Source organism: Sitophilus oryzae, unplaced genomic scaffold (genome assembly GCF_002938485.1).
Source record: "Sitophilus oryzae breed Bouriz unplaced genomic scaffold, Soryzae_2.0 scaffold_1940_pilon_pilon, whole genome shotgun sequence".
NCBI lineage: Eukaryota > Metazoa > Arthropoda > Insecta > Coleoptera > Curculionidae > Sitophilus > Sitophilus oryzae.
In genome coordinates this window covers 234,554-261,929 of record NW_022146658.1, presented here as the reverse complement: position 1 = coordinate 261,929, position 27,376 = coordinate 234,554, and the positions used below count along the sequence as shown (strand labels likewise).

The window sequence follows — 27,376 nt, the reverse complement described above, 5'->3', positions numbered from 1 at the left end:
TTTTATCGAGATCTGCCAGCCCTGAAAATAAGGGTCGTCATTTTCTTGACAACTTCTTGATCTTGTCTTGATCTTGTCTTGATTTCAAGACAAGGTCAAGACAAGAAATAATTTTTGGTTTTTAAGACAAGACAAGAAATTACTTCTCAAGATCAAGATTTCTTGACAAGAAATCAAGAAAATCTTGAAATTTCTTGAAAATATAAAATAAAAAAGAAATACTCATTTACTTAGGTATTTGTATATTATGTTATGGCCTACGATATTAGAATAATAAAAACTTTGCAAAGCGGGTCTACTTCAGTGGCACACAGACTTTTTGAATTAACGTAAAACTTTTAAAATAAAAAAATAATACATTTTAATGTACTGAATCTAAAATCTGAACTAAAATCTAATGCCACTGAAGTAATAGAGTAGTTTTTATCATTGTTGTTTTTACTGTTTTTATCTGTAGTATTATTATCACCGTCACTACTTTCAAAGTCACTAACTTAACTTCTACGTCCAGGTATTCTGAACGATTCAATCACGAATGGCTCAGATTTTCTGCTCACCGAACCATCACAATTACTCATTTTAATGTTAGATAATAATAATAATAATTAACAAAATTATGTAAATTTGATGATTTTGGCTACTGTAGTATAATCAGACCAAAGTTTTTGAATTTTTTGGAAATTAGATGCCTGACCTCAGATTTTACGCATAAAGCATAAACATCACATTAACCAATCACACCGCGACTTTTAAACAGGGGGTTCCCCGTTAATAAACGAATTTTAAACAGGGGGTTCCCCTTTTGTCAAGATATCAAGAAATTTCAAGATTTCTTGAATCAAGACAAGAAATCAACTCTCAAGAAATGGTCAAGACAAGATTTTTTTAATTCTTGAAAATATTTCAAGACAAGACAAGAAATTGCTTGTCAAGACAAGATTTCTTGTCTTGCCAATCCCTACCTGAAAATATTTGTACTTATTTCAGAGTCATTGTGTATATTGAAAATCTATAGTGGCTTTAATAATAATTTTTCAAAATAGTATATATTATACACTGAACTTGTTAATTTTAGATACCGTCGCGCCTTTTTTTTTCTTTAAAATATACACTTTTCTATAAAAATCTTCTTTGAGTATCGTTATTTACATCTGTTAATTAAACAAGGCGAAACATTTCTGTATCTAGATGGTTGAAAATTGCTATATTGTATGTAAATTATTTTTTTTTTCACTTTTTCTCAATTTTTTAAATAGAGTGAACTAAAATTCGGACAATAAGCAAAGCAACAGCTTTATTTTTTATATCATATTTTTCTAATTGAAAGCAAAAACTAACAACAAAGTAAAATTTTAATTTTAATTTAAAACAGTTAATAAAAAAGTCTTAATATTTGTCTAATAAAATCCCATATTTTAACTCTGAAACTCTCAGTAATGCGTTAGTAGTATTTAATTCGGTAATGTTATTTAATTTACCTGATCCAGCTAACTTACCTCCTAACACTGAAGTGAGAGTTTTTCTCAATCTTTTAGCACAAATTATCCATGGAATAATCTAGAATGATTGAGACCTGTCGATTTGACAGTTGTTGTCATTTGTTCTCTATATTTTTGTTGACATTTCGATTTAAGTAGTTTCCATATCTTTCTGTGTGCGTGATGTAACTGTCAATTGCAGAAGATGGCGGAGTTCTAAACCTAATTGATTTAATAATTAATTTTCTGTATATTTTTTTTTCGTAATATTTTAATAGTTATTCTGCTATTCGGGAAGGAGACGAATCCAACAAATAAACTCTCATTAAAATCGGGCCAGCCGTGCTTGAATAGAATGTAGAATATAGAATGGAGGCGGGGTTAATCACCGCGAATTAAAGTTCTATTGTGCCCCCCTTTCTTAAGTTATAACTCCTCATACAGTCTATAACTCATCATACATGGGAACCTTCTCGTTGAGGAGGGGACGGGGTATTTCCCATCCTTCTCTGACAACAGCTGTTCATCGCCCGTGGAGTGGACATCTACCATCTACGAGGGTATACACCTTCATGCTTGCAGTTTAACACTCCGTGTCCTTTATAGTCGAGAAACTTTTCTCCGGCTAAGGTACCCTTGACGTCCAGGCTGGAGAATCCATTTTCTCCACCTCTTTAGCTTGGTCTCTATCTAGACGGGATACCGGTGTTGTCTCGGATCTATAATAGAGGATATAGCTCTCTTTCTCTATTGCCTTCTTGGATTTGAGGTCAATTCCTATTGTGGGGACCTGACCATGGCCCTCCTCCCCCGAGGGGATTCCCTCTAGCACTTCGCAAAGAGGTTCCTGAGTAAAAAATGAAATTAAAACTAAACCGACTAATTTTATTTATTTAGATGAGGACTGGAGATTACATCATAGGTATTTTTTAAACAAAGATTTTAGGAACTAAAAAAATTAAGCAGCAATATTTTTTATAAAAATTTTTAATTTTACTCAAATTTCCTAAATTATTCCCTCAAACTACTGACAGCTGAAAACATACGAATATATTTTCGAACAGACATGTCCATAAAGTTTTCCCGATTCCTTTAAAATTTACTTTTAAACTTAAGAGGTTTTTCAAGTAAAACGACAATATTCTTTCAGATATTTCTTCTGGGAAATTGATAAAATTCAAAATTCCGAAAACATACAAACTTTGTGATCGAGAAGTTTTACCTATTTGACTAGCGTGTTTTTATTTTTTTTTTCTGGATTGGTTCATCTGAAAAAAAATCAATTACACTCTTGACGTTCCGAGTTGAAAATGGAGTTTCGATAACTTTTAATTAGAATCTAAAGTACGATTAATTATATTGTTGTTGCTGCCGATTCCAGTAGGACAGCAGAGCCCTGGTGATTCCGATTTTCACGAAGCAATCTACAACTAACGAGCATAGCTTCAGTCCAATCAAAATTGAAAAACTTTCGAGCAATTCTTTTTATGTTCCGATATTCCGATAGGTCTAGAGGAGAATGTCAAATACAGAACTACATAAAGAACTTTAATTACTATTCATGAGTGTTCGTTAGGGACTTTCCAACTCAAAATCACTTATAAAGCCGAATGAATGTTGACTACATTTGGGCAACTACGACTTGATGGAATTACTTTCATTTTTAGGATTATTCAGTGTCATCAGAGAGAGGAGTGTAGTATTGATCTTTTAAAATAGCAAATAATTTGTAGTATCTCTTTGTTTTTTTACTTCCTGGGGTGTATCGGAAAGATTCATTCAGAACTTAGAAATTAATGGAATCAATAATTAGTGGTTACAATTAGCGTAGAAGTTTGTTCCTCTAATTTCAATGTAAATATTCAGAACTTCAAAATTAGTAGTTATTTTCCACTAATAGAAAAAGTTAACAAACTTTTAACTTTTTCTTAACAAACTTTTAACTTTTTCCACTAAATACACTTCAAAGTTTACGCGAAATGTCATTTTGCCTTTTGATTATTATCCGTCAACAGAAGTTGTGGTTAAAAATAAAAATTTATTGTTTTATTAGCAAATTATTAGGCTTTCTCTATGGATACAACTGACTACCGCCATATACTACCGCAAGCTGTTGCTATGATATTCTATTAATTTTAATAGATAAAGTAGATATTAACTCTTAAGTATAAAGTATAATTATTGAATCTATTAATTTCTAGGTTCTTAATGAAGCCCTGCACTTTGAATAGTAACTTTGAATTTAGAAATGATTACTTATGGGCTTCTTATACAAAATAAATTATGATCAAACAGTTTTACAAAATTTTTCAAAAAAGTGTTTCAATATATTCTGCAGACATGTTACAAAAAATTTTTGGTGTTTCTAAAGAAAAAAAAACAGTAATATAATGTATTTTTGAAGTGGAAATATGTGTAAGAAACGTGACTACACAGTCCTGAGTAGGGTTTCTAAATCCCCAGAACCCGGCGTATTTTTATCTTCGAAATCCTGATACTAAATCCCAGGAGGATGCTGGCGATACGGCTACTTTGTGCGATGATCTTTTGGGTCTCCAAAATCTCATAGATTCTGTTTATGTAATGAGACTGAATATAAATGTTTCTAAGACAAAATTCATGATCTTCTACAGATAAATGGACAAAACGTCGAGAGAGTATCCAATTTTAAATGCCTTGGATGCTACATCAACGAGCAGACAGGGAAATTAGATGCAGGATTGAATCGACTCGTACAATATTCCAGAAGGTGAGATCACTGTTTAATGACGATAGTCTGAACTTAAAACTGAAACAAAAAATTAATAAATGTTACATCTGGTCTTTGCTACTATACGGAACTGAAATCTGGACACTGAAAGCTGCTACAATCAACTGTTTGGAAGCATTTGAAATGTGGTTACAGAGACAAATGCTAAGAATAACATGGGTGGCTATATAAAGAAATGAAGCAGTCTTAAACAAGGCAAATACAGTTCGTGAACTCTTGACAACAGTTAAATGCCGAAAGCTGTCATGCCTTGGTCATGTTCTTAGAGGATATCCTTACCGGATTCTACAACTTATAATAAACGGAAAATAGAAGGCCGCAGGGGCGTAGCAAGAAAACAGATCTCCTGGTTGGGGAACATCCGGGAATGGACAGGCATACATAGCGTCGAACAATTGTTTAGAGTGGCTACAAACAGGGATCAGCTCGCCATCGTGATTTGGTTTGGCCAACCAATAGCCAACATCAGGGGGGACCTAACAAGGCACAGTAAGAAAAAAAAATTCCAGGATCCCAAAAATGTTGAAAAATATAAATGCCCAATCTAAAATGATTCGACTTTATACACTTTACTCTTACAAATATTGCAACAATAATTGTATATTTTTAATTACTATAAATAATAAAGCTCTTTTCTCACTTTCTTTTTGATATAGGTATATAGCTGCATTTTTATTAACTATTTCTTTAGATTAAATTTCTCATTCTAATAGTCAATCCCGGAATCTCGGGATTAGAGGTTCTTATCCGGGGATTTCAAAAAAAGGCAATATATTTGTCAGAACGTCTCGCGTCGACTAGATACTGAGCTTAAAATGTCGGTTTTTTTCAAGAGTCAGTACTGGGAATACCATATTAATATACATATAATATAATATGACACATGTCTGTCAAGTGTTACCTGAACCACCTCAACCTGTATCAAGGAAGTCTTTGCTGCAGACTCCGATAAAGGTCCTGAAACAGCGGAGCACATAATATGTCACTGCGAGGCTCTGGATCGTAAGCGACACTTTTTATTTGGGAAAGCTAGGCTAGAACCGGAGGAACTATATTCCCATCCTCTCAAGGACCTGCATAAGTTAGTGCAGGGCACAGGGATAGTAGAATGGGCGCAGATATAGACAGGGGATAAACACAATAGGCCCTACAGGTCGCAGTGTTTCCGGCAGAACACGTCCCCTTGTTAAGTTAATGTCTGGAAAATATTTTATTTTATATTGATATCAATGTCCTTATAAAACTCACAAAGTGAGCTGATTAATGAAATAAATAAAACTTCTAGATAATTAGCAGAAATATATTTTATTATCACTTGCTATTAGGTAAATAAGTTAAAATATATTAATTATTTATTTATTCTTCGAAATTACCTCAAAATATTGGCAATTAGTAATTAATAGAGCCTGAAATTTAAAATTTAATATACAGGATGTCCCAATATTTCGTGGACATAGAACTACTGCGTATTTTGGATTCAAAATAAGTTCATTGGCCACAATTTACTTTTATACAAAAGTGCTTCGTTCTTCCGTTAGAGGGCATCAAACTTTAAAAAAATAAACACATTTTTTAAGAAATTTTAAGAATCGATATTCCGATTTGAATGAGATTTTGTGTTGGGTTAAGTTGCTAAGCGCTTTATTGACTGCCACAAGAAACCTTTTTTGGAAGTCAGATTCGGAAAAATAATTTTTTCCTTAAAAAGTATGCATTTTTTTACAAGACATAAAATTTACTCAATACTAGAAGGGCCATTTTACAAAAAAATCGATCGTCGGTGGAGATGGAAAATATTTATACTAAAATTTAGTAGTTTTCACCCTCCCCGTATATTTTCTTCAATTTTGTGAAAGTCACATATTAGCAGCATAGGAGTGTCTATGAATCTCATTCAAATCGGAATAACGGTTCTAAAGATATTATCTTGTCATGTGTTTTTTTTTTAAGTTTGATGCACTCTAACGGAGAAAGGAAGCACTTTTGTATAATTGTGTCCAACGAACTTATTTTGATTCCAAAGATACGTAGTTCTATGTCCACGGAATATTGGGACACTTTGTATAGGAAAAAAGTCAGTTGCACTTTTCTTTACTTTTGAACTTGTTATATATTTATATCTTCTATTAGAGGTTAGGAAATTTAAATTAGAAAAAAATAGTGTATAATATGTATAATACTTTTTGTAGCGATTTTATTGTAACAATATCATAAAAAAATAATATATCTAAAGAAATTTTAGAATCATAAAATCAAAAATTACTAATTGTCTCCGTGCCAATTGAAAGGTTTTCCTCCATGACTATGTCCTCCACCGCCACCGCCTCCATGATGGATAGTTTTGTACACTGTTTCGTGATGGTGGTGGGTATGATGGTATTCAGGAACAATTATCTTCACATGCTCGTGACTAAAAAATTAATCTTCTTCAGCTCTACTATTTGTAGTAAATAAACATACAGGGTGGTACGAATTCTCGAGTGTGATAATAAAATTGCGAAACTTCGCATAAAATATAATCGTTTTACTGAGCCACGTGATACCCACGAATTTTCTGTATTAATTTACTGGGAACTTTGAAACAACCCAGCTGAAATGAAACATTAAGGAAGGAGATAACACTATCCATACTATAAATGGTGGGTGAAATTGACCTCATAGATTTTTGACAGTTCTGTTTGACGTTTTCATTGAAACATTTGAATTTGATTTGAAATTTTGTGGATTTGTTCGTCTTTACTGAGCTTAGTTAATGTTATTTATTCTACAATATTAACTGGTTTTGTTTAGAATTCTAGAAGGAAATTTTGTCAGAACTTAAATTAACAGTAAGACTATTGCGATTTATCGAAAAACACTGAAATTAGTTGGTTATGCAGCCTGCGCACAGTAGGCAATATGTCCAAACCAAGTTGCAAAAAATAACATCCACAGTTAGCATTTATGGCAATAACATTAGATTGGAAAGATATTAGTTAAGAGGAAACCACATAAAACTAACAAAAAACCTTATTCGGAGTCTCTTTCGAGGGGCTGTAAAACGAACTTTGCGCAAAACCTACATTTTCAGTTAATTTATGTCCAATAACTGCCTTTTCTCTACAATTTTTTAAATAGTAGGCGTTGCATTCAATTGACATAGTATTATAACAATTGAATCGGACGACCTTAGCTTGATGTCAATAATTATTGTGAAATTGTCATAATGTGTTTTACGTAGATTCCCGGTTGCGGTAAATTTAATGTCAAGGTAAGTAAAAAAGGATCTTTTATTTTGATTTTTTGGATAAAAACTAGGTAAAGGTCAAAGTAGAACATAATCGTTTAAGGTTTTTTTGATAGTGGCATATATTCTATCGTAGAAAAGTTAAGTCAAAAAAATCGCAAAAAATCGCAACTTTAAACTTATTGGAAGCGTATGTCTCCATGCGTATGTGTATAGTAAGATCCTTTATCTTTTCTATCTTATTTTGACAGTTCCTAATTTTTTAAATTAAATGAAATGGATTTTTCTTTCAGATTTAAAAATGTGCACTTCGTGACCATTGCTTCCAGTTGTTATAAAACAAAATATCAGTAAATAGTATGTGGTAAAATAAAATTTAGATATTTTTAATAGGTATAAGTTCTGTTATTTTCGAAATCGTCATTGTTTAAGTCTCAGAATATTGTTACTTATTTAAAATATAATAATAAAATATTGTTCACATATTGTCTGGTATTATTAGAGACTCAACTTATTCAAATGACAAACAATCTTGAATAAAAGTTCGATTGGATTAGTATACTTAGGGTTTTCTTTTATACATTGACACCCCCTTTATCTTTTTTATTTGACGTTTCCGAAAACTGTCTCAAATGAAAGTGGTTTTGAATAAATTTGCCAAAAAAGTCTATTTCGCATATCCAAAGTGCTTCAAAAAATCTGGGCGTGGTTCAACTATCTTATTTCAAATTAGGTATAGGATATGCTACATAAAAGTAGTTAGGATTTTTAGGAGAAAATAAAAAAAAAATAAAAAATTGGGTACTAATTTTAAATAAGAAAGTTGGGCCACGCATACGATTTCTAAGGCGCCCGGTATATGCAAAGAAGACTGTTTTGAAAAATGTTGTTTATTCAAGACACTTTTTTCGAAAACGTCGAATAAAAAAGATACAGAGGATGTCAATATATACCTAACCTAACAAACCCTGTATATGCCGGAGGAGTAATAATTGCTCAATATTTATCTGTTTCATCTTGGCTCTGCCAAAAATCGTAAAATTTAGTGAAATGTAAAATATTCTTACCGCATTTTGGTAGCTGTATTAGTCAAAAGATGATTTTTCCATTTTATGAATCCCCCCAACCACCCCCAGCCACTCTCAAGTCAGCCAAAACTAACTGGGTTCACGGGCTACCGGCATAGAATGTTTTTACTAAATTTGAATGAAATCGTACAATAAAAGAATTTTTGCAACATACTTCTGGATTTTTGCCCACTGTGCTGCGGTAGATCTCGGTCAAAAATAGAGGGAAACAATAAAATAACATTTTACTGGTATATGACTACATAATATTTATACTTGTAGTAAACTGATCATTTATGAAATTTCGTATTTTATTTGCTGCTTAATTAAAAAAGTAATTAGGGTACATCAATTTGATCTATTTTTATTAGAAATATACAGGGTGGCGCACCTCATTCGCCTCGGTTGATTATACGAAAACGGAAAGATGTAGAAACAAAAGATTTTATGGGTATATGTGGGGAGACAATGTGCACAATTTAAAATTATTTTGATATATACAGGGTGATTCAGAACTAAGATCCATACCAAAGTTGTATTTTTTCTTATGGAACACCCGGTATTTTATATGATTTTTGGATTCTTGGGCCCAAAAAAGGCATTTATTATAAAAGTTAAGTATGTTTAAAATCTTCTTTTGAAATATTTTAAGATATTTAAATTTGCATGCTACAGTAGAATAGACTATTAACACCCTGTACATTACTTTTCAGAATTAATTCTTATGCTGAGTTTAATGGTAGAGAAATAAACTCTACTGAAAAATGGTATTAGTTCCTTAAATTTATACAGGGCTATCAAAAGTTGCTGATCTATTTTAAGGAAATATTTTATATAAAAACTTCGTTATTTCAAAGGCAACGTCCTGTATTTTTTTAAATATATCGAAGCAGATTCAAATGCTCTTTCAAACTATATTAGGGTTTCCTATACCTATCTAGCTTAGATTTTGAATAAAAAGCGATTTTAAAATAAAATTGCAATCAAGATGGCTGGTGTCGCCATGGCAATTTTCTAGTGACAGTTAGTAACTATTTTCAAAGTCGACATTAGTTTATGGACATTATTATTTATAATTTATAACAGTTTACTTAAATTTACCTACAATAGTTTAATAAGTAAGTATTCATTATTTTATCAAGAAAAATAAAGCAGTTGCTGGCGGAACGAATAGATATGTTACTAGTGATATTATTTTGTGAGGAAAATTGCTTCTTGGCCTCAAGGGCTTATGCTCAAAGATATCCAAATAGGAATCTTCCTGATAAGCGTTCCTTTGAAAAACTTCTTGTCCTATTTCACAGAGCTGGTAGTGTGGTTTATAAGAAACCTATTAGGCAGAAACCTATCGTTTATCGTGTTATTCAAAATCTGAGCAAGATAGGTATAGGAAAATCTAATATAGTTTGAAAAAGCATTTAAATCTGCTTCGACTTATTTAAAAAAATGCATAGTGTTGCATTTGAAATAATGAATTTTTTATGTAAAATAAATATTTAAAATAGACCAGCTATTTTTGATACCCCTGTATACATTTAAGGAAGGAATAATTTTAGTTTTTATCTCTACCTTTAAACTCAGCACAAGAACTAATTCTGAAAAGTTATGTACAGGGTGTTAATAATCTACTCTATTGTAGCATGCAAATTTAAATATCTTTAAATATCTCAAAAACCAAAGATTTTAAACATATTAAACCCATATAATAAATACCTTTTTTTGAGCCCAAAAATCCTAAAATGAAATAAAATACCGAGTATTCCATAAGAAAAAATATAACTTTGGTATGGATCTTAGTTCTGAAACACCCTGTACATTTTAAAATAATTTTAAATTGTGCACATTACCTCCCTACATATACCCATAAAATATTTTGTTTCTACATCTTTCCGTTTTCGTATAATCAACCGAGGCGAATGAGGTGCGCCACCCTGTATATTTTTTAACAATTTTAATAACCACAAACATTTATTGACAATGTAAATAAAAAAAATTATTGTGTCTACCCTACATTATATTTTTACAAGTTTTGAATACAAGTAGAACAGCACGGATAAACCAGAATTTAAGTCGGCCATTTTGGGTGCTCATCACGTAAGTTTTTTGATATACTCCTTCCTTATTCCTTTTATTCAAAGACTGGAGAGAATACAATAATCATTTTTTACTTCATATACTTACTCGGTGTTATAGCGTGACATATTTTATATGTATGTAGAATCAATTAAATTAATAAATAGTAAAATTTATTTTATTTAAAGTTTTTTAAAAGCGACAAACTAAATTTAAGAAATTTAAAAAAATAAATAAAAACTAAAGTTAAAAAAAAGTAAGTTATTTTTGTCGAATTAGTAAAAAAAATTAACTTACCCTCCACCACCTCCTGCTTTAACAAACGTTACCGATATTAAGCAAGTCACGTAAAATAACAACTAAAATAATTGAAAAAAAAAAATTACAACATACTTTCATTAATGGAGTCATTAAAATGCTGTCTTACCAAAGAGAACCAATTCATTTTCAATCAAAATCAAATCAGATACTACAACCTATTCATAACTTTAGCTGTGTTTTATATAACCAGGAAATATTCGTTGCCAAATCTAGGTGGAGAGTATTACATGAACAACCCAAATATATATCGGGCATGTTAAAGAATCAGGCAGTTGATGAAACTATGTTATTATTTCCGCCTTGTGATAACCATTACGAACGAGAAAAGTACGTTCTAAATTGAGTTTAACATAACACTTTCGTTCGACAGCATATACAGGGTATGGTCCATTAGTGTGCGAAAATCCAATAGCGTCGTTGTTGACGAAGATATGAAATTATTCTCTACAACTCATTCTAACATTTCCATTGTTATTCCCTCGCATATTTAAATGATATCTTTGTAATGTAAGATATCCCTGCAAATTTCCTAATATCATATGGTCCCATCTCAGGTTTGGTCGTTTTCTAGGTCTCTTAATTTCTCATGGGTACCTTGCTGTAATTTTTGTGGCTTATCTTATGTCCGTTCTATTTGCCAGGTGTTCTGTCCATTGCCACTTGAGATATTTTATTCTGTGGATGACATCTATTACCAGGATCTTTTGTTGTATCCATTCTATTTTTACGTTCTTTTTTGGTTATTCCTAGCATATTTCGTTGATGTAAATTTGAATATAACTGACATTATACAGGGTGTCCCAATGTTCCGTGGACATAGAACGACTACGTATTTTTGGAATCAAAATAAGTTCATTGGACACAATTTACCTCTATACAAAAGTGCTTCGTTTGTCCGTCAGAGGGCATCAAACTTTCAAAAAAATAAACACATTTCTTCTGATATTTTAAGAACCGTTATTCCGATCTGAATGAGATTTTGGGTGTCTATGTTTTGCTATGTGCTTTAAAGTAGTTTTGTAGTGCAGTGTGTAAAAGCCTCCATAACAACAACAAGTCAAGAGTGTTACATCATGGATCACTGAGCGACCCATTCCTAACAAATACAGGAGTTAGGCAGGGATGTGTCTTAGCGCCTCTCCTATTCAACATATTCATGGCAGCGCTCTCCATTAGACACATAGATCTCCACTAGATAGGAAAGCAAACTGCAGGAGAGAGGAGAGGATTGGACATTAGATACAGATATAACGGCGGTCTGTTCAACATAAAAAGACTCAGGGCAAAAACACGTACAAAATTTATCACAGAACTTCAATACGCTGACGACTCTAGTTGCAAACACGGTACAACAATTACAAGAAACGCTGAACACATATACCTGGGGATACGAGGCTTTGGGCCTTAAGCTAAACATCGACAAAACTAAAATTATGTGCACTCCCCCGGAAGATCACAACAATGCTATAAAAATCGGAGAAGAACTATTCGAATATGTGGCGGAATTCAATTACCTTGGCAGTTTGTTTTCGGAAAAGGCCAATATTGACTCTGAAATTCAGCACAGGATTAGTAGCGCCTCAAGAGCATTCTGGAAATTAAAAGACAGGGTTTTCTACAATCATGACTTGAGTACAAAAACAAAACTTGCAGTATACTGAGCAATTATACTCCCCATCATGTTATATGGGAGCGAAACCTGGGTGCCTTACCGCTGACACATGAACGCATTAAACAAGTTGCAACAGAGACACCTTAGACAACTCTTAAGAGTCCGGTGGTTCCATCATGTCTCAAACGTATCGGTCCTTGAAAAAGCTAACTGCGAGAGTATTGAAGTCATGGTCACAAAATCCCGCTTAAGATGGGCTGGTCACGTATGCAGAATGCCAGAAAACCGCATACCAAAATCTCTGCTTTACGGTGAGCTTGTAGTCGGTAAGAGGAGGCCGGGTGGACAACTGAAAAGATACAAGGACATTTTCCATGAAAATTTAAAGGGAATTAACATGCAGAATGAGTGGGAAAAAGCAGCTCACAATAGAACTCAATGGAGAAGGGTTGTAAACTCAGTTAACAGCGGCAACCAAAAAGTAAAGAGGCAACAAAGCAATGAGATTTTTGAATGTCCGGAGTGCGGTGGGCAGATAACATCACGTATCGGGCTTTTCAGTCACAGAAAAGCTCATGAAAGAAAACGCCTTGCGTGACCATCTTCTTTATGTGTGTCGAATACTCGTCAGCGAGTAACGGCTGTATGTATGTATGTATGTATGTGCTTTAACATTTGACTTTCATAAAAATCAAGAAAAAAAGTACGGGAAGAGTAAAAACTACCGACACCCCTACATAAATTTTGGTATAAATGTTTTCCAACTCAACCGACGGACGATTTTTTTCTCGTAAAATGATCCTTGTAGTATTTACTATATTTTTTGTCTCTTGTAAAAAAAACCTTACGCGCATTTTTCCGAAGCTGACTTCTAAAAAATTTTTTTTGTCACATCAAGCTATGGAGACGCATAAAATCTATTATGCCCTAATAATCTAGATGGCGAAAACATGGAATTTTATGTTAGTATTACAAATTACATTATTTGACAATAAGCTTCATAAAAAGCTTAAAAATTCAATAAATTTTAAATTAATTAACGTTCGGGTTTATTTTTGTTTGATGCTCTCTAACGGACAAACGAAGCACTTTTTGTATAAAGGTAAATTATGTGGAATTAACTTATTTTGATTCAAAAATACGTAGTTGTTCTATGTCCACGCAATATGGGAATTTCCTGTATATTTCATAGGTCTGCTTTGCAAAAATAAATTTTCCAAAAATTTTTTTCTCAAAAACTATGCGAGGTGGCGTTTTTTTACAAGAGCCAAAAAATGTAGTAAATACTAGAGGGACCATTATACGAAAAGAAAATCTGTGGTCAGTGGGGTTGGAAAATATTTATACTAAAATTTATATAGGGATGGGAGTAGCTTTCACCCTTCACGTACTTTTTCTTGATTTTTGAGAATGTCAAATGTTAAAGCAGACACCCAAAATCTCATTCAAATGAGAATGACGGTTCTTAAAATATCTCAAAAAATGTGTTTCTTTTTTTAAAGTTTGATGCCATCTAGCTGACAAACAAAGCACTTTTGTATAGGGGTAAATTCTGTCCAGTGATTTTATTTTGATTGCAAAAAATACATTTAGATGCAAGAAAACGCAACGGAGAAAATTTTGGTCAAATTCAAACTGTTATATTTTTGTTATTTTTAGCCCTATTTTCATGACTTTTTAGCGAGCTGTATATAATTATATCAAAAAACAAAATGCTCAGGAGACATGTTTTTTACCGTAAAATTATATGTTAAGAAAATTTACACACGAAATTATTGCACAAGGTGTTTTGATGTTAGGATAAAAAAAACAACCCCTCGATTAACCCTGTATAATATGTCAATTACTAAAGTTTACAAAAAACTGAGTTTATGAATTAAAGTTGATATAATTATATACAGTTTGCTAAAAAATTCATGCAAATAGGGCTAAAAATAACAAAAATATAACACTTTAAATTTGACCAAAAACTTCTCTGTTGCGGTTTTTTTGCATCTTAGTGTACATAGTGGTTCTACGAGTATGTTGTTACGGGATTTATATTCTCATAGATTTCTTTTCCAATTTTATTTATTTTGGGCTTAATATTGTAATTTTAGAGACAGTTCTTGAATTTAGTTTATTGTTTTATCAAACCTGGAACATTCGCCATTTCTTTAAAATCTAAAAACAAATTGGTAAATAATATAATTTCTAGTCTAAAATATGTTTATTTACTGTTGCATTACACTTTTTCTTTTAACAACATAAAAAAAAGGATCTAATTTCACTGTAAATTTCTGTCTCATACTGCTTTATAGTTCTTCAAAGCTAAATACGATGCCTTCTATTCAACAAGCTAAATTTGGTTTATATTATCATATTTTACACAAATTATTTTTTTTATATATTTTTTTTTCTTATGACAAATTGGCCCCACGTTGGGCGCCAATTTGTCATAAGAAAAAAAAATATATAAAAAAAAAATAAAAGAAAATAAGATAATAAGAATAAAATAGAAAGAGAAAGAAGAGAAAGGTAACTTAAAATATTATAAAATTATGTTTACTGATACAAAAAGCTCTATAAAAGGGTGTCAAAATATCAAAACCTTTTTTCTCTTATGACAACAGAAAAACTATAATTTATATTATAGCTGTGTTAAATTAAATAAAACTATGTTACGGTGAGATAAATTAAAAGATAAAGAAAAGAGACAGCAACAAACTAATAGTTATTATTTAATTATTTAACTCTTACTCCTCAAACAGGTCAATGCCCAAATCGGTAGCTTCTACGGAGAGTAGGGGGGGTTATAACTAAATGTGTCTAAATTAAATATAAATAAGCGCCACCCACTTTCTGGACCCTAAGAGTAAAAGTGATGTTTCTGAAAGAAAGTGGGAAACAAAATACTAAATAAAACAATAGGAATCACTTAACTCATTTAATAAAGAAGGTTCAGCAGCAATCACGATAAAAAGGTAAAACTTTAAATATTGTATGTATGGCTTAAGACGAGAAAATCAGTTGTCAATATATCAAACTAAATTATAGAAATATACCAATATATCAGATAAAACTATTTAAATCTTATACTGAAATAAACTTAATAACTCAGTACATTTATATACTAAGGCAAATAATGAAAAGTAATTAACTACAAAACAGTACAGCTCAAAAAGTATCGGCAGTACACAAGTGGTAACTTGAACGATAGTGTCTAAACTTAAAACGGTTAAATCGATATCATAAATCTCAAAATGGATATATAACAAACGCTATAAATTACTAAAACGGAAATACGTACTCGCGATACTTACTAGTAAGTTCACAGATCGAGCCGCAAGTAAAAAGTCTAAAGAAGTTAACTATAACTATCTCAAATACGCAAATTAAATAGTTAAACTCAATAAACAGTAAAATGAAATGAAATGGGTACTTATCAGGACATTCCAGAATCTCGGTGGTCGGTGACTCAGATGGTTGCTGACTTTTGACTGCTTATGGAGACGGCGGACGGCGGACGGTGAGCTGGCTTCAATATCCCATAGTGGTCGGTCTCAGAAGGTCTTCTGGATCAAATGAGCTAGGTGATGAGGTGATGGTTAGCTCAGAACCACATGGTGAACACGGACGGGTGACCTCTTATTCAAAGGGTGACGTAGGGACCTCATGGCAAGAAGAAACGGCAGCAACGGCAACGAATAATAGATCCAGCAGTACAAAAAGGTAAAATGGAGATCAAATCCAAAATTACATGGAGATAAAAACGAAGTTAAACTAAATTAAATCCAAATTAAATTAAATTAAATTAAATGGCCTGAAAAAGAAGTTCAAAATTACCTTCAAGAAAAACTACAAAATGGCGTAAAACATACCTGAGATGTCATGTGGCCATTCATTAACTCTTTTCTTCAAATTCTTACTGTTAAAATAATTGGGAAAATCGGAAAACTCCACTTGAATAGTGCAGAACGGCAAAACTATTCACAAAGTAATTATTTAACAGAATTTGCTAGAACTTAAATCAGCACAAGGCTTTGATCCCAAAAGCGTGTCTGCACACAAGGACGGATCGTTCTAGAAGAAGGAATCATGGATGAACACCGGACAAAAGGGCAGTAAAAAAAACACAGCAAATCAATGTTGCCAATAAACCAAATAACATACTCCCTAAGAGCAAAACATGAAATACGTCAAATATAAAAACCCAATAAATCAAAAGTATTGAAAGTAAACGGAAATCGAAGAAGAAATCGAAAGTACTAGAGGAAAATAATATTACGCAACCAATATACAATGTAAACAATCAAAAAGTCACCATCATATATAAATGTCATATATATAACTGTCAATCAAACCCTATAATTCGGTAACTAATGCTAATATGCTCGATATTTACGTTGCCGCAGAATAAGAAATTACAAAATAACCTCAAATATTGTTCGGCTGTAAACACATCGCTGTCAAAACACTACTCAAGCTAATTTTAATAAAATTACGATTTTGCAAGCCTTTAAGAGACTAAATATCAGCCACACATCGTAAGTAATATATTTAAAAGTATCTATTAATAATTACTAAACGTTTTATTTGCTTTTAGTTTATGATGTTCAAGAATTGAATGCGCTACACTGATATCAACACTTGTTCGATTCAAAATAAAGTTAAATCCGTATTATAATCATGGGAAAAACTATAGCATTTTTATAATAATGGTACATTCCAAGGAATTTGTGTAAAATATGATAATATAAACCAAATTTAGCTTGTTGAATAGAAGGCATCGTATTTAGCTTTGAAGAACTATAAAGCAGTATGAGACAGAAATTTACAGTGAAATTAGATCCTTTTTTTTATGTTGTTAAAAGAAAAAGTGTAATGCAACAGTAAATAAACATATTTTAGACTAGAAATTATATTATTTACCAATTTGTTTTTAGATTTTAAAGAAATGGCGAATGTTCCAGGTTTGATAAAACAATAAACTAAATTCAAGAACTGTCTCTAAAATTACAATATTAAGCCCAAAATAAATAAAATTGGAAAAGAAATCTATGAGAATATAAATCCCGTAACAATGTCCACGGAATATTGGGAAACCCGGTATATGTCGGTGACAAATAAATTTAATTTAAACATTATGCACGTACGTAATACAATCCGGCGCCCTTTGAACCTCGATCGATTCAAACCAGGACCAATTTCAATTTTCACCGATCCTATCGAGTTAACTGTTAGACTACTACAACGTACATGAAGCGAGTGTGCCCACGGGACCGCTATTTGCTAGTTCTGCTGACTGAAAGGGCATCTTTCTCGACACGGCGACACCTTACGGGATTCCTTGATGGAATTCGGCTTAGAGGTGATCTAATGGGAATATCGCGATCGGGATGCGCGTCAAGGAATATCGGAATGATGATTCCTAACGCTGGATGATTTGAGTTACAAATGGCTATTTATTAGAATAGAATATTTTAAATGAAAAAAAATTGTTACCTTATAAATGTAATTAAGAAAAATAGAACTAATAAACTAAAGAATTAAGCACGATAATTATCTGCAGGCTGATAGTAAAATATCAGAAGTCCATTAAACTTTCAAGAAAAAATAAAAACATTTTCTAAAATACAATAAGACTGGTTCTCACGTGTCAGTCTCACTGCTACAGTCAGACTGATTAGTTTATGTACTGTTCAATTTTGACTGAAAACATTTGAACATAAGTTTCAGTGAAACGGAAAGCTAGTTCTACTTGTTCATTTTGATTGAATTATGAATGAAGAATGAAAGACTATGGGAGGAGGGTTAATCACCGAAACCTTACAGATCTATTGTGTCACCTTTTCTTGAGTTATAACTCAGGGCTTTGACAAAAGTCAGTATCTGAGTCGGTTTTACAGAGGTGAGTTGTTAGTTCTCCATATCCGAGATCAGTCGTACCAAACTTCAGGGCACCAATCAATGGTGGGCGTCTCAGCGCAGCCAGTAATAAGTTGTTTTCCCATTTTCCCCACAGAATTTCTATTCGCAGTTGTTTGTTCGCTTGAATCTACTGAAGTGTTCGTTGAGGACATAGCCTCCTGTTAAAAACTCCGTGGGAATCCGAAGATTGTTTTTTTTTTTGGAGCTCTTAGAAATTTCTTCGAGTGTCTTAGGATCTTCCATGTTCCCTAGTTCCGCTTTAAGTTGGTTTCCACTTGGAAAGCTGAACGGTTCTGGTCTAGTTACTGGGGTGTTAGCTCCTTTTCTAGCTAGGTTATTTGGTTTTTAATTGTCTCCTATTCCCCCATGGGCAGGCACCCAGACTAGGAATATTTTATTATCTTTGGCTAATTTTTAAAATTAATTTGGGCTTCTCTGGGCATTCTTTGATCAACTTCGAATTCATGGTTACTGGGTTCATCACTTTTAATGATACAGACTGTAGTGTGAGAACGAATTTGTTCATTTAGTTTTTCAAGTTTTGAGAAAATATTGACAGAAATGGCTTCCAAAACTATTCCTTGAGTAGAATTTCACTAGCACAATCATTTATTTCTGCTAAATATCCACTGCCTAACGCACAATCTAAGATATTTTCGTCGTTTTTGTTATATCAGAATATTATGAGACTCATATACAGGGTCCGGCAATAATGCGTCGGGCATAGTATTTCTATGTATTCTTCCTTTCTGATAACTTTACATAATCCTAAACTGTTATTAAATATCTTTTGATAGTTTCTGGGATATTAATAAATAAGTAAAGAAAAATATTTTTTCAACCTTTATTAAAATAATTATTAAAAATAAAACAAATATCCTGATATCAAAACTATAGAGGTATTTACTATATTTGGTTCATACTTACTTTTCTATAAATATCGTAATCTTAAACCACACAGAGTGTCCAAAATTCTATGTCAAACTTTCTAAAATATAAAATAAACTTCTTGTTTTTTTTAATGGAACACCTTGTATGTTATTTCTTTGTTAGATGGAGAATTAAGAAATGAACATTTTTTGCATTAAAGTGTTTGGTTTGGCCTTTTAAGTAAAATACCAGACAAATAGTTCTCCATTTCTCAAAGGAAAAACATACAGGGTGTTCCATTAAAAAAAAGAAATAACTATTTGTTTTTTTAGAAAATTTGACATATAATTTTGAGCCTGTATGGATTAAAGAACAACTATAGTAAACACTTGGTATAGTTTTCATTTCAGGACATTTGTTGTATTTTTAATATTTTTTTTTAAAAAGGCCGAAAAAATATTTTTTTTTTATTTATTATTCTCTGAAACTATCAAAGCATATATTTAATAATATACAGGGCAGTCCGCTTAAAAAACACTTTTATTATTAATTTGATTGGAAACGTTCTGCAATTTAACAGTAATTAATCCACCACTTTTTTATTTGCAATTTATTATTGTTATTGTGCCATATAATCAAAAAAATTGGCGTTCAGCTGGCTTGGACAAGACAATCGATGGCATTTGCTATATAAATTTACTGCTACTACTACTGCCATTACTCGCTGACGAGTATTTGACACGCATCAAAAGATGGTTACGCAAGGCGTTTCCTGTCATGAGCTTTTCTGTGACTGAAAAGCCCGATACGTGATGTTATCTCTCTTCCGCACTCCGGACATTCAAAAATCTCATTACTTTGTTGCCTCTTTAGTTTTTGGTTGTCGTTATTAACTGAATTTACAATTCTCCTCCATTGCGTTCTATTGTGCGCTGCTTCCTCCAACTGATGCTGCATACTTATCCCCTTTAAGTTTTCATGAACAACATCCTTGTATCTTTTATGTTGTCCACCCGGTTTCCTCTTACCCTCTACAAGTTCACCGTAAAGAAGAGATTTCGGTAGGCGGTTTTCTTGCATCCTGCATACGTGGCCAGCCCATCTTAAGCGAGATTTAGTAATCATGACTTCAGCGCTCTCGCAGCTTGCTTTTTCAAGGACTGACACGTTTGAGACGTGGCGGTACCATTTGATTCTTAACAGTTGTCTAAGGTGTCTCTGTTGCAACTTGATTAATGCGCTCGTGTGCCGGCGGTACGGCACCCAGGTTTCGCTTCCATATAACATGGTGGGGATTATTACTGCTCGATACACTGCAAGTTTCGTTTTTGTGCTCAAGTCATGATGAGGCGCTGCTGATTCTGTGCTGAATTTCAGAGTCGATATTTGTCTTTTCCGAAATCAAACTGCCGAGGTAATTAAATTCCGATACATAGTCCAATAGATTCACCGATTTTTATAGCGCTGTTATGATTTTCCGCGGGAGTGCACATGATTTTTGTTTTATCGATGTTCAGTTTAAGGCCCAAAGTCTCGTATGCCCAGGTATATGTGTTCAGCATTTCCTGCAATTGCTGTAACGTATTTGCAACTAGAGCGCAGTCATCAGCGTATTGGAGTTCTGTGATGAATTTTATACGTATTTTTGCCCTGAGTCTTTTTATGTTGAACAGACCGCCGTCATACCTGTATCTAATACCCATTCCTCTCTCTTGCAGTTTGCTGTCCGCTATAATAGAGAGCGCTGCCATGAATATGTTGAATAGGAGAGGAGCTAGAACACATCCCTGCCTAACTCCTGTATTTGTCAGGAAGGGATCGCTCAGTGATCCATGATGTGACACTCTCGACTTGTTGTTGTTATGGAGGCTTTTACACACACTAAGAAATTTGTTGGGCACTCCGAACTTTTGCATAATTGCCCAAAGTGCATCTCTGTTTACAGAGTCGAAGGCTTTCGTTAGGTCGATGAATGCAACATAAAGTTTACTCTGCTGTTCCTTTACTTTTTCCTGTAGTTGGCGGACGGAAAATATGGAATCAACGGTACCGCGGTTGGTGCGAAAGCCCATTTGCGATTCTGGGAGGATTTTTTCTATACGTGGGTGCAGGCGGTTTGACATAATTTTTGCAAGAACTTTACCTCCGATAACCAGTAGTGAAATTCCTCGGTAGTTTCCGCAATCTGATGCACTTCCTTTGTTCTTAAATATATTTACTATATTCGCGTTGCGAAAGTCCTGAGGTACCTCTCCGCTTTCCCATATGACATCGAAGAGAGTCTTAAGATGACCAATAAGTTCTTTGCTTGCACACTTATAGATTTCCGCTGGAATCGCGTCACAGCCAGCCGATTTGTTGTTTTTAAGTTGTTTTATGGAGGCCCTTATTTCCTGTTCCGTTCTGTTATACTGAGGTATTGTGTTTAGTGCTTCCATATTGGGGATATTGTCTTGGTTAAGGATATGGCTGTAATGCTCTTTCCAGCGATTTCTGATTTGCTCTTCCTCTTTTAGAAGTTCACCGTTTTGTGCCTTGATTGGGCAGCTTACATTCTTAGTTGGGCCGTATACTTCTTTTACAGCCTCGAAGAATTTACGATAGTCGTGATGCGCGGCGTATTCTTGAATCTGATTTGCTTTTTGTGACCACCAGTTATCCTTTAGTTGGCGCAGGTTTCTTCGAAGCGTGTTGTTGGCTGCTTTAAAGTTGTCCACCAGCCTTGGATTGTGTGGATTTGCAGTGACTGCTTGATGTGCTCTATGCTTTTCTTCCAACAAAGCCTGTATATGTGGTTGATTTTCGTTAAACCAGTCTGGTTGTTTCTTTTTGTTGGATTTTCCCAGTATTTCTTCGCTGGTATTATAAATCGTATCCCTCAATTGTGTCCAGCCTTGTTCAGCTTCGGAGATTGTTATCGGTGGAAGTGCTTCTCTGATGGCTTCCCGGAGGGCGTTGGCGGTATCGTTGTTCGTTAGACTCCGTACGTTGAATCTGGTCATATTGTTTTGCTTTTTGCAGTGTGGATGTTTGGGTTTTAATTGAAGTTTCATTTTCGAAACTACAAGTCGGTGGTCTATGGATATAAATTTACATATAAAATGACAGCAGTTTTTATTTTCAAGCCATCTCAGACGCCTTTTTTTCGATTGTATTGTATTTTTTTCAACTGAAATATCCGATGATCGTCATAGGAAAACAACACAAAGGGTCCGGTTTGAAAATTCCAAAAAGAAATCCATAATGACATGGTTACAAAACCAATTAAATCAATGGCCTAAAAACTGAAAAGAACAAATATTGTCCGGTGTTTAGCTTCACCCTCGTCATTGTGGGCAAAACATCTAATGAAAAAATAACAAGATTTTACAAATCACACAAAGGGGTTTTTGTTTTAGTGAAGATAAAGCGGCAACGCACTGACAGGCCGGTTAATATTTATCGAAGCCCGAATGGAGATTTTAAATCGTATAAACCGGTAATTTACTGCCTGTTGTGTTTTTCCTCAGTTTTTTAATTCTTTCATTGCTTTTTAGCATAGCACGAAATCGTTATTTTAGTTTTCAAGCGGACAGTGCTCAATTTTTTTCCATCGGGTGTATGATTTTTTTTAGGCAAATTGCTAATGAGATTACCAAACATATTTCGCATCAATAATGTCACAGTTCGTTAGTTATTGTAGGACATTTACGTTTGCTGACAGATCTAGAATCGCAGGCGTTTGATTAGTAAAACTGTAGAATAAACTGGTTGCATTCGGATCCAAAAGTTAATAGTCTAAGGTCCGGCTGCTATTACGCTCATCATATTTTTAATCGAAACCTAATTTTTACGTATATTTATGAATTGCGGAATACACTTTTAGTAGGGTACCAATCAAAAAGTTGCCGCAAATAGTGATTGACACGGTTCAAATTTTCCTACTACTTTATACTAGTAGTGGGAACTATCGAATGAATACTATCAAAACATTCGATAGTTGCAATTCATTCGAATGATTCGATAGCTAGTAAGAAAACATTCGTCGAAAACTATTCGAATAAAAATTATCGAATAGATGCGTCATCTGCCTTGAAATATTGTATTCTAGTAATTCGGCAGCAAAAACCATTCATTTCTAAAATTCATTCATTTATCAAATTCATTTATTCGTCAGGATCGATTTTAATAAAATATAAACTGGATTTCAGTTGTCGTCCGGCGACGTAGGTTTCTTTCCTAGAAACCCGACAGCGGTCGGTGGCAATGCTATGAAAGAAGCCGGCATCTTTGATTTTTTGCCGAGTCAAATAAAGATAACATTATTTTTTTATTGAGGTGCTAGTATTTACACAAAAAATACATTATGAAGGGCGCTGTTGCCATATATTCGTATTACTTGGTATTAGCAAAGAATATTATTCTTTAGCATTAGTTAGTTCGGGATAGTATGTCTATATGTTTTGCATTTTTTTATTAATATTCTGTTGTTACACTGCAATAATACTTTTTATTTTGGATGTAGGAAAATTATTTTTAATGTTTTTAAGCAAAAACTAGTTTAATATATAATAATAACAGTAATAATTTGTTATACCTATTAACAACAAAATTTAAAATCATTTAATAATATAAACATTTTTTTAAGTAGTAGCAAAATATAAACAACAAATAGAAGTCAAAAGTATTTATATTAGATCCTATTTAAAAATAATATAGTCTCTAAATGGCAACGTTGGTTTATTAACATTGTTAACTCTTTTTTTAAATTGGCACGTGTAAAACTTTCAATTTAATTTTCTCACCCCAAAATTTGAGTTTAATAACCCTCCATTTACTTAACCACATTACTTAAATATGATTATTAAGTTCAACTAATTTATATTATTAAAACATCTAAAATACAAATATGTATTTTTAAAATTAATTTTAAGTTCATCTCATCTCTCTTAAAAATTGCTACTTCTCAAAATTTCCCATTAAAAAAATGCAATCTGACCTAACCATAATATACCATATAAAATTAAATAATTAAAAGATCGGGCTACGGAAAATCACACAAATTTTCGGAAAAATTTTGACCACTTCGCACACAATCGTCAATTAAAAAAAAACTACTATTTTAGTATTTTAAATATTTTAATAAACGCAAAAATAGCACAGTATTTACTAGGCGAAGTTATAAAAATTTGGAAGAACTAATAATGCACTGACGCACACAAAAATCAAACGAATACTAAATTTCATTTATCAAAAGCATTCGATAGTCGTGGCGCAACGATAACCATTTAGTCGCACGGCGAGGTTGTCACATATGCTTTAGTATACAAATGAATGAATGATTTTATTCGAATAAAACCATTCGATAGTTGAAATCATTCATTCAGTAACCATTCGATAGTCTAATTCATTCGATAGTTCCCATCGCTACTTTATACGGGTCCGGCATCAATGCTCCGGGCATCTGTAGCTCCTGTAATAAAAAAGTTAGGGATTTTGGATAAGTGCAAACTTTTTTTTGGAGCAGTATATCATTATCATCATTTTCAGCTTATTCTACCATTTCCAATTATGGTGTAGCCTCCCTAACATATTTAGATACTCTCTTTTTCTAAGTATGTATTAGGATGTATTTCAGGAAAATATTTTAACTTCTACAGGGTGGCTCAAGATGTGTGAGTGGATCATGTGTGATGAAGTGGATCAGTGGAAGATGCTTTTTAAACGGAACATCCTGTATATTATAGAATTTTTGGCTTCTTTTCTGATCCCTTTGCATAATCCTAAGATATTATTAAATATGTTTTGATAGTTTCAGAAATACTAATAAACAAATAAAAAATATATTTTTTCAGTCAATAAAAAAAATATTAAATATACAAGAACTGTCCAAAAATCAAAACTAAACTAGATATTTACTATAGTTGGCTTGTATTTACTTTGTTATGAATATGGTAATCTTAAACCATACCTACAGGGGGTCTAAAATCCTGTGCCAACTTTCTAAAATATATAAATCATTTTTCTTCTTTTTTTTAACATATTTCTGTTCATCCTTCATTTCTTATTATTATTAGATGGAGAATTAAAAAATGAATACGTTTTGTATTTAGCGGTTCCATTTAAAAAAAAGAAGAAAAACTATGTTATATTTTAGAAAGTTGGATATTTAATTTTGACCACATTTTTTGGACATTTCTTGTATTTTTAATACTTTTTCTTAAAGAGGGTAAAATATATTTTTTTAAATTTATTTATTGATACCTACATATTTCTGAAACTATCAACATACTTAATGATATCTTAGGATTATGTAAAGTGGTCAGAAAGGAAGCCAAAAATGCAATAATATACACTATATACAGGGTTCCATTTAAAAAAAATATCTCGATCCACTCACAATTTTTTGAGCCCCCTTGTAGAAGTAAAAATATTTTCTTGAAATACATCCAGAGACAAACTTTAGGTTTGCACTTAACTAAAATTGTAAAGATTTTTAGAATAATAGGAGCTATAGATGCCTGACGCATTGTTGCCTGACCCGTATAAAGTAGTAGAAAAAACTTTGAACTGTAGCAAATCCTATTTGCAGCAACTTTTTCATTGCACCCTGTTAAAGGTATATTTCCCCATTCATAAATATACGCAAAAATTAGATTTTGATTAAAAATATGATGAGCATAATAATCCAGCAGCCGGATATTGTACTACAAATATAACAGTAGATAGTACAGGGCCCGAATTCTGTAACTTTGAAAACGCTAAGCGCTTTTAGACGCTCAGCGTATATGACGTTAATTTTCGCTGAGCGCACACTTACCGATTTGGACATTCTCATCTGACGTGCTTGGCGTCTTTACTGATTGCGCTAAGCGCTTTGAAAACGGTTGCCTTGAAGGATCGTTTTGCTTGTCGAACTGTCAGTTAAAATCGAAAAAATTGTGATTTTATGCGTCATCTTGCTCTTTAGTGAAAATTACTACTTCTTCTATAAATTCCTCAATAAGTAATTGATAATTTAGGACTTGGCAGCTATAAATATTGTTCAAAACATCGAAAATGCTGAGAGGCGTCTTCAACACTTCCCTCGTATAATAAGAATAATGACATATCCATAGAAAAATAGCTTGACATAACTCAACAATAGGTTATGAAATTCACGTAACATTGACATTTTTCATTGTTACATCCGTCAGTTATCAACTTTTGACTATTACCTACATTAGAAATTGTGATGTTGCCAATATGTGCTCAACGCGTATCCAGAACACGATTTGCATGGCAACGAGAATACCAAAATCGACTGCCTTGCGTTTCGCTGATCGAATACTTGCGCTCACCGCTTTGAAAGCGTAACATTTTTATGCCAAAGTTACAGAATACGGGCTCAGGATTTTTTTTTCTCAATTCGAAAGTTTTCTGGAGTGAAATAATTTAGAATTTTTTTCATTCATTGCAGATTTTTACAGTTTTTACTATTTGGTAGCATCAAGATACTTTTTAAAAATGCTTTTAAACAACATGACGTGGCTTCAAGACAATAATCCCTTATATTTTTTTTAATGAGAGGAAAGTTGATCAGAACTTCAACGGTTAAATTGAAATATCTATTAAACCGCGTTAAAATGTTCTAGTTTTAGTTGAAATTCAATTCGATATCTTTAATAGTTTATTAATTTCCTGTTGCTTCTAACTGTTAAACAAACATATGACACGAACGCTTTTATCGTACTTTATAGCTATTTTAAACCCTCGAAGGTAAACATTATATTTTATTTGTGAGAGTCCAATTATATTGAATTTTAAAACTCAAAAATTTCATATTTTGATTTAACATTTCTCCTGAAGTTCTTCATTCAGCTGCTTTTTTATGAAAATTTTATTTAATCAGTTCATATCAGCCAATACGCTAGAAAACTAAATAACTTCAGAAATTCTGACGTCAATGGAAATCCATTGAGACCGCGATATGACGATAGATTAGACTAGATTCCTAGAGGTGACTCTCGGCCTGATCCATTGCGACCTTCTCAGATCTATTGTGGTCCTCTTCTGATCCTTAGATTACAT

At 32.8% G+C, this 27,376-nt stretch overlaps 1 protein-coding gene across 1 annotated transcript; it reads right to left on the bottom strand.

The window, feature by feature from the left end:
* Positions 1-6,407: 6,407 nt before the first annotated feature.
* Positions 6,408-11,191, bottom strand: LOC115883535 (transcription factor Maf-like). The gene is made up of 3 exons (XM_030901903.1): positions 11,042-11,191; positions 10,912-10,973; positions 6,408-6,658 (listed from the first exon to the last, which is right to left on the bottom strand). Exons 1-3 carry the CDS (start codon positions 11,057-11,059, stop codon positions 6,511-6,513), a joined length of 228 nt encoding a protein of 75 aa, XP_030757763.1. The 5' UTR covers positions 11,060-11,191; the 3' UTR covers positions 6,408-6,510.
* Between the last annotated feature and the right edge of the window lie 16,185 nt (positions 11,192-27,376).

Bases quoted from the DNA above. Each gene is read 5' to 3' on its own strand.
- LOC115883535 (XM_030901903.1), bottom strand. The intron at 6,659-10,911 runs GTAAGTTAATTT...TTAATTTTTTAG, and splicing joins AAAGCAGGAGGTGGTGGAGG to TCACGAGCATGTGAAGATAA.